We start from the raw sequence: 20,378 nt of genomic DNA on the forward strand, positions 1-20,378 counted from the left end.
AAAAAAAATTATTTAAATAACAATTTTTTCAACTAAAAAAAGTAAAAAAAAATAAAAAAACAATATTTTTTTTAAATAAAAAAAAATATTTTTGAATAAAAAAAACAATATTTTTTTTAAATAAAAAAAGATATTTTTTTAATAAAAAAAATTAAAGGCATTACCTAAGCATAAACACAAATAAAAATTATAAAAACAAAAACAGAAAGAATTAAAAGCATTACACAAGCAAAAACAAAAAAAAAAATTATTTAAATAACAATTTTTTCAACTAAAAAAAGTAAAAAAAAAAATAAAAAACAATATTTTTTTTAAATAAAAAAAGATATTTTTTTAATAAAAAAATTTTTTTTTTTTGCCTTAATACGAAAAAATATTTAAAAAGTGATTTTTTTTTCAATTAAATTTTCACAAAAAAAAATCACCAGCACAACAAACTAATAGATTTTTACAACAACAAAAAATATTCTTTGAACTACTTTGCACACTTTCTGCGAATGCAACAAACTCACCACGGAAATTCCGCTTTACTGTGCATGAATACGTTGAAAAGCCGTAGTCGTGGGAAAAAACCCGCAACTAAAACGAAAACAGTTATCTATTGCTTGTAAACACCTCATCAAGGTGGAACTCCCTGCTTGACACAGAGAGATATTTGATTGTTAGTTTGTCTTAACACGCTGCATGCCTTTTAGATCCTTGCATGTTTACACACACACACACGCATAAGCACAAAGAGAAAATTACACAAACAACATTGTCTGCTAGTGAGTGAGTTGCGGTGAACGCGCGTGCTAAGCGTCAAAAGTAAGAGTTAGTACGAAGCCAGCGTACGCCTACAACGCGACTTTAACGCGATAAAAACCGACAGTGATAAGCAAGCACGCAAAGCCGGCACGTACATACATACACACACACGCACACGCTCACGCATTTGCATGCCAATAAACACACGAACGCGATTGTGTAAAGCTCAACAGCGCATTGTTTTGCGATGAAAGTCACACTGATAAGCCCTAACTGCAACAACAATAGCAACATTTCAAAACAGCCGAGCAAGATAATATACAATTTGTGTTAGTAGTTTGAAAAAAAAAAAACAAAAAAAATTAAAGCAGACAACAAAAACAAAAACTAGAATTATTCTAAACGGTCACTCGTCGCAGTGACAACGTGCAAAACAAGAAACTTAAAAAAGTAATCGATTTGAAAACATTTTTGAAAATAGTTAAAAAAAACTTTAAAAGTCAGTTCGTGTAAGGCCAGCCACTTGTCGTGCCAAAATGGCATCGTTTGTTTATGCAGTTTGGAGTATTACGAATGTCGCTTCGGTGCATTGCTCTGTGCGACCCGAACTATCGCCTTGTACCTGTGAACCCATCTATGCGGATAACTATGTGGAGCTGTCGTGCGAGAAGGTGGACTCATTCCATCAAATTGTCGATGCGCTGTCAAATAAATTCGAACCGGACGTTAATATAAGCTTAAAAATATCACATTCACAATTGGAGGACCTGGAGATGCGTTCGTTTATGGATATGAAGTTGAAACTGGTTAAATTACGTATGCAATGGAATTCGCTGAGGTGAGTAAGAGAGAAAAGAATATGATAACAAATGAAAGTAAGTTTAGAAAAAATAAATATACAGTTAAACTTCTATAACTCGAAATTCTAGAACAAGAAGATCTCCATAAATCGAACTCTTGAATTCGCAATAGAAGTCAAATTTCATACAAATTACCTTCCGTAACTCGAAGTCTCTCTAACTCGAAGTTTGTTTGCGGGTTATGATGATTCGAGTAAAGGAAGTTCAACTGTATATGTATTTTAGTCTAAAATATAAAATTTGGCCGAAGGCTCCAGCACACTTTCTCCTCGAATTTATACTAATTGGAAGAAGAAGCACAAAATCCTCGGTTGAATTAATCCACAAAGTGAGACCATTGTGATTTCTAACAGACAGTGTAGAGCATAATAAACCATAGTTCGTTAATGATCTATATAATTCTATAAATCCTAATCCTAAATACCCATCTTTATTCACCATGAAGATTAAATGAACTTAATTTCTCGCTAATTCTGCTCTGTTGTGCTGGCAAAAATTAAAAAAGGTCATTGAGTTCAAAGTGAAAATTTTCTGAAAGTCGTCTATTGTGTACAGAAATAATGATTTTAGTGGTTCTGATGGTTCATCTGTAATACTTTGTCCTTTATATTCGTCCAACATAACTCAGAACATTATGCTTCCGAAGTCTATCGAATCATTGGCAGAGAAGCTATTCCTTGGATATTAACTATATGAATGTGAAGAGGTTACATCGAATTGTGTCTATTATTTATCTATTTTTCCTATTCGTTACAAATTATTTTGACCATCGGTCCAGCTAAATATATCGGACTTAATGGTATTTATTGATCTTGATTGAAACATTTTTACTTAAACCACAAATTTATGACAAATATTACAATATGTCCATTTTAGCCTTGAGTTCGCTGACTACACGCTCAAGGCTGGTTAAGGAATGCTTATTTTCACAATGAGTGGCATCGTTTTACTTTTCTATTAGGCTGGTCGGTATTACTGGCCACAGCGAAATCGCGGGAAATTGTAAGGCTGTTGAGCTGACAAGGTCAGGTACGTCTGTCTCACTAATAGTAGCATGGGAAAATGTAGGAGCACCCTTCTCATACTAGGTGGGACTCGGCCGAGCTGGGCCAGCGCTGGACAGTCACTAGCACTAGTGCAGATCTTTCAGGCTTAAGGTGAATCGCTGGAGGTCTATACTGAGCTCTTTGCGCATAGTAAAATCCACTTCTCCTTAGTCTAACTGGCCATTGTCCCTTCGGAATACACGCTGTAAGGTTAATAATCTTATCGGATGCAAGCTGTAGAAGCTGCCTGAGGAGGACGAGATGGATTAATCTCATCACATTCTTCTTGAATATCCCGTCTTTGTGAGATTAGGAAAAATAATTCACGGATCTCACATTTTCGAACAATCGCGCGAAATAGAGGATATAAAACAGAAAAGTCTCTGCAGATTTGTAGTAGGTTCAGGACACTTTGTCTAATTCTAATACTTAATCAAGGGCGCTTCACAAAGGACTGCCTTTCATAGTCTACGTGTGTTTCCGCTCTGGGAACAGCCATACAACCTAACCTAACTATCTAACGAGTTAAAAAGCTCGCCGAACTTGCGAAAATCAATCTTGAATCAGTTTATTCATATCATTTTCTGTCTCGAAGATCGATCGACTGCGATCACTCGACTTAATGGTCCATTTAACGATAATCGCACATATTTTTTATGTTATACACCTTTTCGTACTTTGCCAAAACAAAAATTACCATCTTCGAAAGTAATGAACTCATTCTCACGACAGCATGATCGCCTGTGATCACCCACCTACACTAATTTCTTCTGAAGAAGAATATGTTTGCGAGTGCAAAAAAGAAATTACAGTGCATATAAATACATAATGGGCATATCATTTAATTACGCTTTCAATCAAGTAATTAGTACTACAAATGGTTTATAAGATATTCAAAGTAGTAGAAACAATAGCAATCGAGTATATGTGCGCTCAGTGTTTGTGTAGATTTCTTCGAAATCAGCTACTAAGAAGAATAGCGATTTACATGCATTTTACTCGCCCCATAGTCAACGCCGTGCTGTCTGCCGCACATAAGTTGCACTTCGGAATCGAAATGAACTGTAAATGAATTTATCAAACAAAAAATATTTAATTAGGAAATGCACCGCCTAACCACTTCTTCAGCCCTTGGGCGGAAAGTTGTTGACAATTTGATAAATTCGTAAATATTTGCTTAAGCTGCAATGTAGAGCACAAAGAGTTTGTCGACGGAGACTATAGGGTGGCACTAGAAATGTGGATGATGAGCTGATTGAGATGAGAATTTAATCAGAAAGAGGTACATAACCTTACATATATTACTTCAAAGGTACAAAAATCGGTCTCAAACGTTCTATAAAGACTACTGTCGGGTTTCCTATCAGATATAACCTCTCATTAACTTTGCGTTGTCTTAAAGCATTTCCATAGCCTTATGGATGGTTTTAGGAGTAGATTTCGTACTCGTAGTAATTTATCTCTTGATGTCATTTCGTGAGATGATTTATTGAGCTCTATATCAACCCTATAACACTGATCGCTGGTATTAAATATGTCTACCTGGGATCTTGACTCTATCAATTGCCAATACCACCCATTTTTATGTCGTTAGTTGGAATCTCTATCCATCAAACCATGCGCCGCACTTTTCTCTCTCTCAATCGCTCCCACTTTTCGCCTGAGTCTGTTCAGCCACATTTAAACTAACCTAACATAACCTAAGGGTAAATGTTTGAAACCTTTTATATAACTTCCTGCTGATATAGCTATACTATATATATATATTTTATGTTTTCTTTCTTACTTTTCTCAATAACTGTATTCACGAGGGTATGTCTGTTTGTATGCGCGTCTTCGAGCACCCGGCATAAACATGTGTTCGGGCATTTTTTTACCAGCGAGCGTGATCAGCAATTGCCGCTATCAATGGCTTGGAATATTAACTAGCAACTTTTGCATTTAATCAGATTTTCTAGCGACACTTCCATGTACATACTATATATGTATATATATATATACTAGAATGTCTTAGCTTGCTTCCTCAATTTCTCCTTTAGCCTGCATGTTTATTGGAAATAAAATTTTGATAACAAATAAATACAATAATTACAAAGTCTTCTTGTCATTGTCGACGTTGTCGTCGCTCGCGTTGACACTTGCCGGGATGCTACGCCTTATGTTGTTGGTGCTGCCATTGTGGGCTGTGTGCTGTGTGTGCTGACGTTGTGATGACAACAACAAGCACAACAGCAGCGGGATTTTGTTTTTAAAGTCGCGCTTATCAGCTGAATTTTGCTTTAATTCATTTCATTTCACAAGTGTAGAAATTTAAAAAATAATAATAATAATGGGAAAAAATTTAAGTAAATCATTTTGACTTAGTAATCACATTGCTTGCTTCGAAAATCAACTGATCGTTTTTCTATAACATCACACAAGCGCAGGCATAAATCTAAAGCTTTTCGTTTATACAAAATGTGATCGAAATTTTTGTCAAGCCCTCGCATGCCGCTTTTGTTGCCAAGCGCTTGAAATGTTTGCTTTTTATGTATGGAAACATAAACTCATACTACAAATGAACAAGCATTTGACTTTGGCTAGGGGGTTTCCACGATAATTCCAGAGCTCATAAACGTAAAATAGCTTAGACATTGGCTAAACTTGCTATATTTTAGAAAATCCCCAACGTTTTGATAGCAGTTCGTGCCTTTTTGAATTTCCCGCGCAGTTATCTTGAATACATCATTAGCTTGATAACTGACCGAACAGTTTTTCGGTACAGTGCTATCAGAATGTTTGTTCTTAAAAAACAGAGGAAAATCAAACTGAACTGCAATCCAGGCTTTTGAAGATCTCTCTTAGACAAACTGTCAAAGATGGATCCGACCCCTCATGTGCACTTTTAGACAAAGCGCCGTCTGCTCAATTCGGTCCCTCTACCTTTGACTGTATGAATAAAGGTATAACATACCAGATTTTTCGAATTTAGTCGCGATCGTAGAATAGGTACAGACCGAAAGAGAGTATAATATGATTCCCGACTTTCGAAGCAATTTCAACAATGCACATCTAGACATTTTAGACAAATCGTATGGATAGATCTATTCACAACTGTGAAAACACTGAGAACCTTTCATGAAACCACTAGGTCCTTGAAAACATTTAGGCGAAGAATTAAGAGAGCGAGGCCCTATCGTCCAATAGTAAGCCGCAAGAAGACGGCGGAGCGCTGATTATTCAAGAACGTATAGGCCTACAACTTTGCTTTTTTGTAAATTGAAGTTTTTTTTGTATAAAAACGGTTACAAATGTCGATGAGCCTCAGCCGCACTTTTCTTGGAATTATAAAAGAAAAGCAAAATTTCCCGCAAATGTCGAGAATTCGACTCAAAAAGTGACATTTTCAGTTGAGAATAAGTTTGGGATGCAAACAGATCTCTACAAATATTTTGTTGTGTTAATGTTGACACAAATGTCCAAGATCGATATAAAACGATTTAATCGACCAGTGCTAGACCCTAGAGACATCTATTGGAAAACGGCGGAAGCAAAGTTGTAGACCTAATATTTTTTCTTTGGAACACACATAGATTTGAGTGAACGAACCCAAATATCAATATGTATCCGGCATATCCATAGTGGTAAAAACGATTGGATTATCTTTAGGATGATAAAAAATTTATTTGTTACAAACAGAAATTTACCGTTATTTTTATGTTCCAGTACATTTAAGGGGAAAACTCAAAGTCTTTTAAAAGCTCGTACAAATCTAGGTTTTAAAATGAAGCACCCCACTTTTTGGCGCCTGCAGATCTGAGTAAAACATTTATTGCATCATAAAATTTGATTTCACAATTTCTAGGGATTACTGCATACAATTTAATATTTTTTATGTTCCCTTAGTTAGATTAATCTTTACAGATAATTAATTTTACATACTCACACACATTCGTATGACGTAGACAAAGTGAAATAAACAAATCTGCCTGCTACTGGTACGAACTAAATCACAGCAGACTATTAGTAGACAATAAATGAAATATTTTACTTTATTAAAACATGAAATGCACAGTTAGGAATCTTCACAAAAAAACAGAGATACATTAACGAGATATCACTGGTCTTGAATCATTTTTCGTTTGTCGAGTGAAACTTTCATTTTGTACTATAGACAATGCTACAAGTGTAAAGAAATAGAATACATCAATGCGCAAGAATGCAAAAAAACCCGAAGCAAATTATAATAGAATTTATGAAAAAAAAACAGAAAAACAAAGAATTTTATAGAAGTATGTGTGTGTGTTTTTGTAATCGAATTATTTCATTCGCCAACGACTCAATTCATTGGTGGCTTCAATCTTTGCTGTTGCTAGTAATTTATATCAATTGACCTATTGCCATAATATGCAACTGACCGGGCCAAAGCAGACAAAAGGAAATGTTATGAAGACAATAAGGAATACACATAACTTTGAGTAAGACTCATGAAATATTCGTAACTGCGTGTATGTGTGTGTGAGTATAGTATCTTATATGGCTTGTATGTACTTGTAGTGAATGCGCTAAGAAGACAGCCATATGAAATCTAATTAATTACATTTAAGCAGCATAACTAAATCGAGCTCGTAAATAAAGCAATACAAAAGTAATGAGGCGCAAATGTAAATGGAAATGAGCTGATTGTATGAATGTATGTATTAGTGTATGTATGTGGTCATAATGGGTGTTTCAAATGAGTTCTCATATATGATTTAATTTCAAATTTTTCTTTAATAAAAGGTCTCTGTTATTGTCTTCAAAGTAGATAATCTTGGAGTCGATACGAATCACAACATGTTATATTGGCTTGTCGACCACAACATGAAGTTATTAAAACAAAAATCTCTCATACCCAAGCATCCACGAGCCTTTGTTGAGTCAGTTCATAAGACATATTCAGAACTACTGTTTCCTATAATAGGAACGCGATGATTTTCGAGCTCTATTTTCTTTCAATTTTGGATATTACCGTTAAAAGACCTAGTTGGAAGACTTGTTTGAGATTTTTTTTGCGATATCAATATACCCTTTGAACATCTATTTTCATTCAGTCTTTTGTAAAATCTTGACTTAGTCGAAACAGGAATTCTAAAGGGAACTAAGAAGTTTCTATTTGAAACAATATTATTTGACAAGACTGCAGGTGGTGGAAAGAATTCTCACTCCGTTTCTAATTATATAATATATTAGCTGTATAAGGTGGTCTCGAACTTTCATAAGTTGTTGAAAACCCTATTTCATATTCTTACCTAACTTGAAGAACGAAATTTTTCCTCAAAGAGGCTCTCTCAACTCGTTCGATTTTTACATGCCGCACAAAATTGTGATTCAAGAGCTCTAATCCATGAATGAGCAGTCAGTCACTTGTGGGCTTAGAGGTGGACAAAGGTGTCTATAATAACAAGAAGTGCCTTAGCTAAAATCTATTAAAAGTTTTAGATTCAGAAAAGATTGAAATAAATGAGAGCGAAATCTTCAATATTTCTACGAGTATGAGTAATGAAATTTTCCACAATTCTTTTTACAATTCAATTATCACTAATTAAAATGTTTACAAGCGCTTGGGGGTATCTCCAAATACAAATGAATGCCAAGTTATCTTCATAGTAAGTCAAAAAAACCCTTTAAGTTTTCACACACACACACACGGTGGCAACTAATTATGGAACGTATATAAAATATAATATTTTCTATAGTGATTGTCATACTTATGTGTATGTATATTTCTCTTCAGTATATGACAGTACAATTGAGTTTGTGAACTTGATCAATATTTTAAATATTATAATTGTCACACGACCTATAGTGGCCTCTTGATCATTGATTGAACGTAACAATAAAATTCAATTGAAGTAACTTCGTCATGCTCACATTCCCGCACAACGCAACCCCCGCAATGTTGACCCCAACCACCAAGTAATGGGTAAATAGTTTGGAGCTTGCATACCCAGTAGGAAAAGTGATTGAAAATATTCTCTCTCATTATGAGAGAGGTAAATTTCAAAAGTGTATTTTTTTAGAAAAGAGAGAGAGAGAGTGTAAAACATTTCCAAATGTGACTTCCTTGATTTATTTAAGAGTAATATCACAAAGAGTAGAGTATCACAAATACAATTAAATTTATTACTTTCTGTTATCTCGTCAGGGTTGTTCATATCAGCATTCTTCCAAATTAGCATAGTAACATAGTGTTTTCTAAGAATCTTGCATTATTTTTCAAGGAAATCATCTATATCATCATGTCCCCCAATTCCAGAAAGTGCCCATACAATGATTTTCGTTGAATTAATTGAAATTAATAAACAATTTAATTTAACAATTAGTTTCATATTATATTATAAAGGTCGACCTGATTTAGTAATTTTCACAGAACAATTTGAAGCTAGATTGCAAGTGCTGTCATTTAAATATAATATATGAGGCTGTCATCTGTCATTAACTATAATAAATTAAATTTATTTACAAAGTGCCAACTTTAAAGCCTCAAATTGTCTAAAAATCTACAAAAAAAGTCAACTGTCACCTGTCATCTGTCACTTGCCATCTGTCATAATGACATACTGCCAAATATTATACCATGTAAATAATGTACAGGCTAATTGACAGCTCTTGTCAAATATGAACTGTCAAACATGTCACAAAATCTCTGAGAAACATGGAAAAATTCATTGAGAACTCTACACTCATTAAAATTTTTGATTTTGAATGGAATTTTTAATAGAACTATACTAAATACAAACATACAAACAACTTGACAGTCTAACTTGAAGAAAACATAATGAAAGTTTGATAAGTTCGACGCATGGTTGTGGAAAGAAAATATTCCACAATTAATCAAAATACGAGTACACTTCATGCACGCAATGTGCACGAACGATTCTCATTCTTAATATATTTTGTTGTCTTTTCTTCTGTCTGTTTGTATGTAAATTCTGACGCACTGTGAAGACGAGTGATAACCATAGCGTCGTAGAAGCAATAATAATAACAATAACTAATATTATTTGAAGCTGTGGGCGCAGCTAATATTTATACATATAGTATAGATATATTATTTAAATGGAACTGAGTCTTATCGGAATATTCAGCCGACCATAAAGGTAGTCCTAACACATATACCATCTCCTTTAAGGTGGGCAAGTTAGGATATCAGATTGAGAGTCTGATTTTGTTCAACAGTAGAGATGATCACATTTTCAAGATGGACTAGAGTCTAGATACTCGTATTCACGCTTCATTATCAGCGAAACAGATTCTCCAGAAAGCAAGATCATACAATCAATAGACGAGAACTTTTGGTTGAAAATTTTAAGAAAATTTAGAGCAACGTGAGATTCAGAGAACAGCGGTTTCACTGACCCCGCTATAAATATTAGGTCTACAACATTGCTTCCGCCGTTTTTTTTTTTGTAAATTTAAGTTTTTTTTGTATAAAAAAGGTTACAAAGGTCGATGAGCCTCAGCCGCACTTTTCTTGGAATTAAAAAAGAAAAGCAAAATTTCCCGCAAATGTCGAGAATTCGGTTCAAAAAGTGACATTTTCAGTTGAGAATAAGTTTGGGATGCAAAGAGATCTCTACAAATATTTTGTTGTGTTAATGTTGACACAAATGTCCAAGATCGATATAAAATGATTTAATCGACCAGTGCTTGACCATAGAGACATCTATTGGAAAACGGCGGAAGCAAGGTTGTAGACCTAATAATTCATATCTTGATGAGTATACAAGGTGTACTTACTCCCTGTTGCTGTTATAGCTTTTAGAAGCATTCTGCAGCGCTTGACAAGATTTCGCTCTCTAAACTGTTTAGCATCATCTTGATTTTGGCAATTGTATGATTACTTGATATACGCAGGCATAACACATGACTCTTTATATATACATACACACATACATACTCATAAACCTATGTGCAGAATGTGTGTGTGAAAAATAAATAATCAAAACCATTAAATGATCATAAACCGGCAATAAAAAGTTTTTATTATAATATTTTGGCGCCAATCATAAAAATGTAAATGCCTTATATTCATTGACAATTCCAAGTAATAATAAAAATAACAACACATTAATGCGAGCGGAATGAATTAGTAAGAAAAATAAACAATTAAAATGTTTTCTATCAAATAAAAAAAGAAGAAGAACTATTACCCCGCCGCTCATTGGTTATCTGCTGAAAAAGAAGTGATCACTTTGTGACGTCTCTGGCGCACACACAGCACATGAACTAATAAAATATATATTTGATAACACGCAACCGATCGTGCTTTTTGCATAGAACGACGATTCTGCTTGCAGTGAGCGACATTTTCTTTTTGTAGATTGTATGCTGCTTCCTCTTCGAAAATGTGTGCGAATTTTGCTTTTGAAATGTTTGCAGTTAACTATATTCTGATTAACATATTAAGATTCGATTCACGTTTACTTTCGCTTCGCTTTGATACTTTTTTTTTATTGACAAGTGGTTTCTCCCTCTTAAATTTCCCAAATTTTATTTCTACATTATTGAATCTAATTAAACGGTGATTTTTTCGATTTATCTTATATATATTTTAAAGTAGAAGAACAGGAATTTCTATTTCATTTATTTCTAAAAATACTTTTGAATATTATAAAAGATGATCCATTTCGAGGTTCCCTGCTTAAAAAAAAACAGTCGAATATTCCAATAATGTATTTTCTGATATCGAAGAAAGTACCTCTACTTGGATCACCCATTAAACCCTAGATAATACTCATATTTTTAAGGGTACCAAGCAAGCAAAGATTTATCACCAACCCTTTAAGTGTATGTCCTCTATTGGAATAATTATTATACTATACGCCCAAATGTAGGCAACACTTTCTGTAGTTCTTCAATGTAAAGGTTAAATTTTAAATTCATAATGCAAGTTAATTTTATCACTCATTTTTTTGGACCTCTCTAAATAAACCTCGGCTTAGTTCAAATATTGGTTAAATGAATAACCATAAAATACAAATCAATTCTTCAGAAGAGGCTGAATTCACACGATTCTCGTGCGTGTGGTATTTTACTTCCGACAATCCTAATTCGTCTTCGAATACTTCACAAATAGTTCAGATTTGAATCAAATTTTCTTAAATTGTGTGGATATTAAATAAAGTTCGAGTGTTAGACTGAATTGAGTTACAATGGGCCTCCCAAAGACCTAGGAGGACCACAAAACCTAACATAGACTGAATTGATATCTATACCACCCAGCTACAAGCAATCTTCAGAAAAGAATATCACATTGGCAATCCCCAGAACGTTCTTTGGAGGTTTTAAGGATGCCTCACCAGTTTTGGATCCATTGGATAATTTTTATTGCACCTTTATTGAGTGCTTCTTCGAGCTTCACCTCCTATTTTTGCGTGTAAGTCTTCATGCTATCCCTTAAATCGCGGGTCCTGCACCTAAATAGTTCACGAATATGCGTGAGAAGTTTTCCTTCACATAAATAATTACTCAATTACGGCTAGAAGATCATCAAATCAATGTGAAAATGAAAAAACATGTGTGTGACCCAAGTAATAAATAACTTTTACGGCTCAACTAACAAAGTAATTATGGTTACAAGCTCCGCAGCAATTACCAACTGCGAATTGCAATTTATCCATTAACTACAATCTAACTTCCTGACCATAGAAAATAGAAACCATAAAAAACAACAATGTAGTCCTCAAGGAATCTTGTCTAAATTGAAAATAAATTGTCATATGGCGCGAATAGCTCGCCTTGCCCGGTATAAATAAATTGTTTGCCGATATTTTCCACACCAATGGGCAGCTAAAAATGCTAAAAATAGAAGCTATACAGTAGACAGCCGTTCATCATTCGCAACGATAACGGAATGCATGGAATGTGCAGCACTTTAACACAACTTAGAAGCACGTTGGAACCAGTTGGTGTGCTGCTGTGCGTGTGTTTATTGGTGATTAGACGCGAGGATACTCCAATCAATTGTCACAACAGCCCATCAACAAGCGAGTCTGTTGAACATTATCATTATGAATAGCACATTGCAATCACGATCGTAATCGCGATCGCACTCCTTATTAAGCAGCAGCGCAACAGCACGCCTTGCGCTTGACCAATGGCGCCAAAAACATTGCAGTCCATTCCCAGATGAATAATGCAATGTACGCCGCAAGCATTCCTAACAACATAGACGTGTGTTGTCAGAGCATCATCATCCATCAAGCATTTGATGATGCACTGCATTAAGTGGACACTAACGCACATACAAGCCCTGTAGGAAAAATATCTGCAGCAGACACTTTTCCTTCAATTAACCAACAGCAGCCGTTGAATCGAAGTATACGCATGCCAACCACAAGCAAAATCCACAAGCTGCAGTCAACAGTCCGAAGAGTCACTTCCAATTTCCTACAGGGTCCACACTTGTTGCATCGCGTGCGTATGCCAGTAGCAACGAGCAGGCGCCACTGGAATTTCTTTCAACAATTTAATTAATTCAGTTATAAGCAATGATAGAGGAGCTTGGATGCTATCATTAAGTGGGCTTTACCAAACAAACAAACATTCAATGGGAGCTAAGACGTCATGCCTACTCGTTGCAACCAGTTTTTTCTGTTGTTTCTGCACATGCGCGCCAACTTGCGTGTAAAGAAAGTGTTGGCTGCATGTCGTACAGCAGTGTAGGAAATTAGAATTTCTAATGCCAGACAAATGGTCGTTAATTGTGTGATGTGAATCTATTTTTAGTGACGTCGTTTGTCACAAGTGGCGCCCAAGTCAAGTGTGTCATATTGACAGATTGACAGGTGCCGTAGTGGGTAGGAAGTCGATGCATTCCATTCCACTCAGGCTGGTATTCATTCGTTTGTCCTTGGGATTTCTTTATTGCGTATCAGATAGAATGATTGTGGCTTTTTATAGGAGATTGTTTGGAATTACATCCAATTAGATTTAAGTAGATCGGGAAGCACAACTCGAAGACAACAACAGAGCTCTGCACTGGCTTGACTACTACTAGCGTCTTTGTATTTAACTTGTACTTGAGGACTTCTACAAGCGTCTTTGAGTTCTTGAGCTCCTCTATCATGTGAATATCTTCGGGATATCTTAGTCCACAGACTATGACCTAGGTTTGACTTGTCTTGAACCCTCTTCTGCTTCCATTTAACATACGCTTGACCATGGCTTGTCTCAAGAGTTCATTTACCGCAAATATTTTACCTCATGACGTGTGATCCAATTAGCGCAAAATATTTTGCTTTGTTCCAAAAACCTTAGACGAGACGCCGTTAAACTTTTAATTATACTGAAATATATATTTTTTGTATTTTTTTTTGGTGTGCTCTATACGAGTACATTTGTTTTGATTTCATTTTTATTGCATATTGATAATGTTTATTTATAATATTATGATTCAAAGGACATTCAGTGCGCGTGTCTGCCATAAACTTGTTTATTCTTTTCGTTTTATTTTCATTGCATCACTGCAAAAGATTGCAATGGAGACAAGGGCATCCGTAAACAATATGGTGAATGAAACTCATTATGCTCTGTGGTCAGACTAGGTCCGTTTGTCATATACATACAGTAGGTGGCGAAAAAAATGGAAACACGCCGAAAAATTACAAAATTGAAAGTAGAAAGAAGGGACAATTTATGTGTTCTATAAATATAATTATGTTTATTAAGAGTTATAGAGCTTGAGAAAGTAAAATTTTCTAGATTCTCATTAAAATAGACGTGATTACGTTTCAGAATGTTAGAAATAGAAAAAACGATAGTCTCTTTATATTTTGGAATTCATTGGACAGAAAAAGAAACGGGTTTGTGTTGTCATGAAAGAAAAAAGGTGAAAAATTTGACAGTTCCGATTCCTTTAAGACTTCTGATATAGCGTCATTACTTTCTAGAATGCTAGAAATAGTGTAAACTTTAACTTCTTTACTTCTTTTGAGTGCCCTTTGGCAGAAAAAAGAATCGATTTGTGATGTCATGAATGAAACGAAGGAAAATTTAAAAAGATTGGATTTTTTTTTAGATCGTGGCATTAAATTCATGTGCATATCTCAGATTACTGGTTTCAGGCATATCCTCCTTGAATTAAAAAATATATATATATTTTCAAACTTTATTTATTTTTTATAAAATTTTATTTTTTATATTAAATTAAAACAAGAAAAAACGTTAACTTCGGCTGTACCGAAGCTAATATACCCTTCACAGATGCATTTCTTTAAGTAACTATGTGTTTAAGCTAATCTAAAGACTTAAGAAAAAGTAAGTAAAAACAAGCATTTGATCTCGATCGTTCAGTTTGTATGGCAGCTATATGCTATAGTGAACCGATCTGAACAATTTTTTCGGAGATGAAATTATTTCTATGAGCAATAACTCACTCCAAATTTCGTGAAGATATGTAGTAAAATGCGGAAGTTTTCCATACAAGCCCTTGATTCCGAACGTTCGGTTTGTATGGCAGCTATATGATATAGTGGTCCGATATCGGCAGTTCCGACAAATGAGCACCTTCTTGAAGAGAAAATAACATCTGCAAAATTTCAAAACGATATCTTAAAAACTGAAGGACTAGTTCGTATATATACAGACAGACGGACGGACGGACGGACATGGCTATATCGACTCAGTTCAACATACTGATCATTTATATATATACTTTATAGGGCCTCCGACGCTTCCTTCTGGGTGTTAAAAATTTCGTGACAAACTTAATATACCCTGTTCAGGGTATAAAAAATTGAAATAGTGTTGAAAAGTAAAACAATGGTGTATAGTATAATAAAATTCGTTTTCCCATATATATATGCACGCCTACTGTATGCCCCGGTAGCAGCATATAAAAGTGTCTATGCGAAACAAAGTTCCTGTACGACATGTACATGTCAACATAAGGCAATTACCCCAGTTTTTTATCTTTTGATGGAATATATATGCTTTAAAAATATATGTATGTATGTATGAAGACTCTGAAATGCTTTCTTCGCTATTTCTTCGCAAAAGCTGGTCTAAGACCTAGCTAATTGCGAAAAACGGTCAATATAATTTCACAGTTGAACGCAATTTGCCAATGACGTGTTGATGAATTACACAACAAAAATAAAAACAACAACATTGTGCCAAAAATATAACAATAACAACAAATATATATATTATACTATATAGATGTATACGCAAAGAACAACCGAAGAAATGTGACGAAAAAGTTGAAATATGCAAATTTGATAAGAAAGCAAATGCGCAGCTACGCAGCCAACGGCAACAGCGGCTGCTGCAGTATCCGTGAACCGCGCTTGGCTTGTGCGCGGCGCGACAATAGTAGGGACTGTTGCTGTAGCGGACGGTGTGTGCGGCTGATTGATAATTCAAAACAAATCCAAATAATATATAATATATATAACTGTATAAAAATATATAATATACATACATACATACACATGCATGTGCTGATATTGTTATTGTTATTATTATTTTTTTATTGTTTTTTATAATTTTTGCAAAACATCAACGCATCAACGTTGTCGTTCGACGTCGGAAGCTTTCCATTCATACATGTATTCTTCCACCATTTTCTCTACGCTTCACTGTTAATATTCAAAATAACAACAATAATAATGCAAGCAAAAGCAATAAAAAAATGAAATAAATCAACAACTTTTGCTTCTTCTTCTTCCACTTATTCTACTTTTTCAACATCTACATTACTTTGGCTATTTTTAGATCGGTGCCTGAGTTACCATTTCGAGGTTTATCAAACGTGGAGTATCTGAGTATTGGCGACAATGAACTCGAAGAGATCCCTAAGCACATGCTGAATCATATGCCAATTGTGAAAACCTTCGATATGGGACGCTGTCGCCTAAGTTCGGTGCTGCAGGATGATCTCAAGGGCACAAAAATGGTGGTGAATCTCTTCTTGCCGAGCAATAATATCAAACGTTTGGATAAGGGCGCATTTCCGACGAGTCTGGTCACATTGCATTTGGGGCGCAATCAAATCGAGAATCTCAACAGCACGTTGCGGCATTTGGACAAATTGGAATCGCTGTTCATTAATATGAATCGTATTAGCAGTTTGGATGATGAGTTGCCCGAGTCGAATCGTTTGAAATTGATAATGGCGCAGAATAATCGCTTGGTACGCTTGCCGGAGAGCATGCGCTACATGCAACAGTTGGAGAATCTGCATGTACAACACAATCTCATACGCGCCTTCGACGGGATCTTCAAGCATGCGCGCAATTTGAATGAGTTCCACGCCTTCAACAATGAGATCGAGTATTTGCGTCAAGATGACTTTCTGGAGTGCAAAATGCTGGAGGACATTGACTTCTCGGTTAATCACATCAAGTCCTTGAACAGTTCATTGCTGCCGTTGAGTCGTTTGTATCGCGCTAATATCTCTTACAATGAAATCGAGGAGTTCTCCATGAATGAGATACGCGGTTTGTTCATGTTGCGTCATTTGATGCTGAACAACAATCGCATCAAGCGTTTGACCGGCCATCAGGAGAATAATATTGATCAGAACTCTTACTTGTTTGAGTTGAATTTGGATCATAATGAATTGAAGTCCTTGGATGGCGCTCTCATGGGTTTGAATAGCTTGCGTATACTAAGTCTGTCGTACAATCAGCTGGAACGCATTTTACCGGAGGACTTTATTGGGTTGGCTAAGCTGGAGATCTTGGATTTGTCGCACAATCAACTGTTGACGCTGAAGGAAATGGAAAGGGTGAGTAAATCGTTATCAAATAGATGGTGATAATGAAAATCGTTATTTAGGCTTATTTTGATACAGAGTTACCACCTTTCGAAAACATATAACTGTTAAAGTACCGCAAAAAAATAGAAATTAAAAATTTTCTGAAAATATGTGGAAATCCTTTAAGGTAGACATGTTTTGAAAAATCTTTCGAAAAGTACTCTGATAGGTTTTAAATAACTTTAATAGGTTTAGATAGGCTTTAAATAAAATTTTAATTTAGACACAGAGTTGCCACTAAACTAATATATTTTTAAAAAATATTTGCAGACCTTCCTTCCGAATCTGAAAATCTTGAAGGCCGCTTACAATAACATCACCCGATTGGAGAAGGACTTCCATGGCTTACCCGTGCTGTGTCAAGCCAATCTGACCAGCAATCAAATTTCGTCGATATCTTCGGATTTGGTTTCGCAAACGAGATGCATGAACCACAATGTACCCGGCAAATTGGAATTGTATTTAGATGGTAAGTCTCGCTTAAATTCACTTAAACACTGCAACTCTTCAATAACCCCTTTCTCCTCACCCATAGACAATCCAATCCTATGTGACAATCGTCTCAACGAACTCTGTCCCATCATGCTGAAACAGGAGACGCGCATACGTGGCAAGTCGCAATGCTTCGAAATCGATCAAGAAGTCTGCACCGTGCTGCCGATGCTGTTCGTCAATAACTATCCGCTGATTATACCAACGCAACTGAGTCAACAAGTGCTGGCCAATGCAAAGCCGGTCGTTATAGTACCGCTACTCAATCCACCATTGAATAATGGTGACGAAGTGTTGCCACCGTTGATTGCGCCGATTATAAAACCGCTGCTGATTGCACCCATGCCAACACTGGCGACGACTACACCTTCAACAACAACAACTACGACTACAACTGCTGCCACCACAACAACCACAGCTGCAACTAATGCTAATGAACAGGTGGCAACGCTGGAAGCGCCCACATCCACTCTGGAAACTAACGAAACTGACGGCGCAGTAGAACTACATGAAGCGGCCAACACAAATCTGGGCGAAGGCGTCAATACAAGCACCAACATCACCATTACAACGGCACCGAACACGACCAAAAACAAGCCGAATGCAGTTGATTTCAACAATAACACAATGGAGACACACGCCGTTGAAGCAGATGTTTCAGTTGACGAGAAATCACACTCCGCTGCTGATGAGGTCATAAGAGGCGCACTAGCTGCAGCCGCGGCACAAGAGGGCACACTGCAGTCCGCACACGCTATCTCGGAATTGACTAAAATTGTTGGCGCATCAGCTGTTGTGGTAGCACCACCGCCACCAGCGGTGCTCGAAGAAGTGTCGGCCGGCAAGCCGCTACCGCCGGAGACAGCATCGTTGGCGCCACCAACTGAATACGCAACGGTTGAGTATATACCGAATTTGGATGAATTCCTACCGGGAAATCGTCCGCCGCCGAATGTACTCGAAGAGGATTCGAATTCGAATTCGGTGCATGAGGAATTCCCATCGGTCGTACTGGCCGATCTCGATAATGCACCGCAAAGTCTACTAACACCGGATGAACCGCCCGAAAATCCTTAAATTTTAGTGACACACACACACACACACAAACATATTATATTACATCTACATTATTAAAATTTAAGTTTCAACCTTCTCCCTGTCCCCCGCTCTCTCTCTCTCTATCTAACTATGTCTCCTGCTATTGTGCTGTCTACTATATACATATTATGTCCCACTTCAGGTTAATTATAAATTAATTTAATTTCGATTAACGCATTTAGTTTTAGTAGTTATAGTTGAAGTTATATTATAACGGTTTGTTTCAACACATGCACATCCGAAGAACATACCACACACACACGCACGAACACGTAAACACGCACGCTCCCATATACAACTTAAATAAGCTCAATTCACTTTCACACAGCCACACACACACAAACACATACATACGCAGCGCAAACTCGATCATTTTTTATTAATTTTTATTTTAATGTTAAAAATATTACAAGATTTAAGTTATTATTTTGTTTAAGTTTAAGTTACTGTTTCACTTGATGTAGCGCTTAAATGTGAAGTAATAAATGTAAAAGAAGAGTAAAAAAAAAAATCAAAACAAAACGAAAGATAAATTGCAAATATTGTAGTTCCGAAAGTGTAATAGTAGTGAATTAACTCGAAATATATATGTATGTTATGTAAATGTTGATTTATTGTGACTAAAAATGACATAAGTTGAAATTTGTGATTATGCCAAAATTTATTCACTATCTATATATTATATAAATATATATATGTTTGTCTATATGTTTATATGTATGTATGTATTTAGTGCTGTTTTACATATACCTACATATGTATGTTTATGAAATCTACTTTTGGTTAATATAAACGATTAGAAATTCATTATTTTATTGAGCAGAATAATAAAATTATAAAATTGATAAGTCAAACAATAATTGACGCTTTTTATTATTGCAAAGAGAATTTGGCGAGGGAGTGAGATGAAGGTGGTAGTAACGCTAATGAATTGAGTAAGGCTTCTGCTATATAAACTTTTATTTATAATGTTTATACTATATATAAACATAAAGAAACTACAAATAATATTTGTATGGAAAGAAAATAATTTTTTAGTAAAATTTTTAGCTTCATAAACTTATAAATAATAATTGCACACAGGTAATAATATTTTCATATAATTATTTATATATTTTTATGTAATTTAATGTCATTTAATGGTAATGCCATTTTCAGACAATTATTTATAAATTTGTATGTCATTTAATGCTGCAAAGTCATTTAAAAATTATTACAAATTATTTTTTTGAGCCCAAGAGGAAAATATTTTTCTTAAAAATGCATAAACAAATATAACTTTATTATTATTTGTTTAATGTATGCGTTTGTAATATGATAACTCGCACAAAAGCGCATATTTATAGTTGC

General features: G+C 35.3%; 1 protein-coding gene and 1 long non-coding RNA gene across 2 annotated transcripts; both read left to right on the plus strand.

Annotated features, from left to right (window-relative positions):
* Positions 1–265: 265 nt before the first annotated feature.
* Positions 266–19,888, plus strand: LOC105211130 (leucine-rich repeat protein SHOC-2). The gene is made up of 4 exons (XM_011182435.3): positions 266–1,585; positions 16,394–17,408; positions 17,709–17,907; positions 17,974–19,888. The coding sequence occupies exons 1-4, from the start codon at positions 1,284–1,286 to the stop codon at positions 19,005–19,007; spliced, it is 2,550 nt and encodes an 849-aa protein (XP_011180737.2). The 5' UTR covers positions 266–1,283; the 3' UTR covers positions 19,008–19,888.
* Positions 1,592–12,511, plus strand: LOC128921634 (uncharacterized). The gene is made up of 2 exons (XR_008471062.1): positions 1,592–11,536; positions 11,569–12,511. It is a non-coding gene; the product is annotated as an uncharacterized LOC128921634 (long non-coding RNA).
* Positions 19,889–20,378: the final 490 nt, after the last annotated feature.

This window comes from Zeugodacus cucurbitae, chromosome 4, assembly GCF_028554725.1.
Source record: "Zeugodacus cucurbitae isolate PBARC_wt_2022May chromosome 4, idZeuCucr1.2, whole genome shotgun sequence".
NCBI lineage: Eukaryota > Metazoa > Arthropoda > Insecta > Diptera > Tephritidae > Zeugodacus > Zeugodacus cucurbitae.

What these genes read in the sequence shown, in the direction of transcription:
- LOC105211130 (XM_011182435.3), top strand. Translation starts at nt 1,284, where the DNA reads ATGGCATCGTTTGTTTATGCAGTTTGGAGTATTACGAATGTCGCTTCG. An exon ending in CGCTGAAGGAAATGGAAAGG is followed by an intron (nt 17,409 to 17,708) that starts GTGAGTAAATCG and finishes AAATATTTGCAG; the next exon opens with ACCTTCCTTCCGAATCTGAA. An exon ending in ATTGGAATTGTATTTAGATG is followed by an intron (nt 17,908 to 17,973) that starts GTAAGTCTCGCT and finishes CCTCACCCATAG; the next exon opens with ACAATCCAATCCTATGTGAC.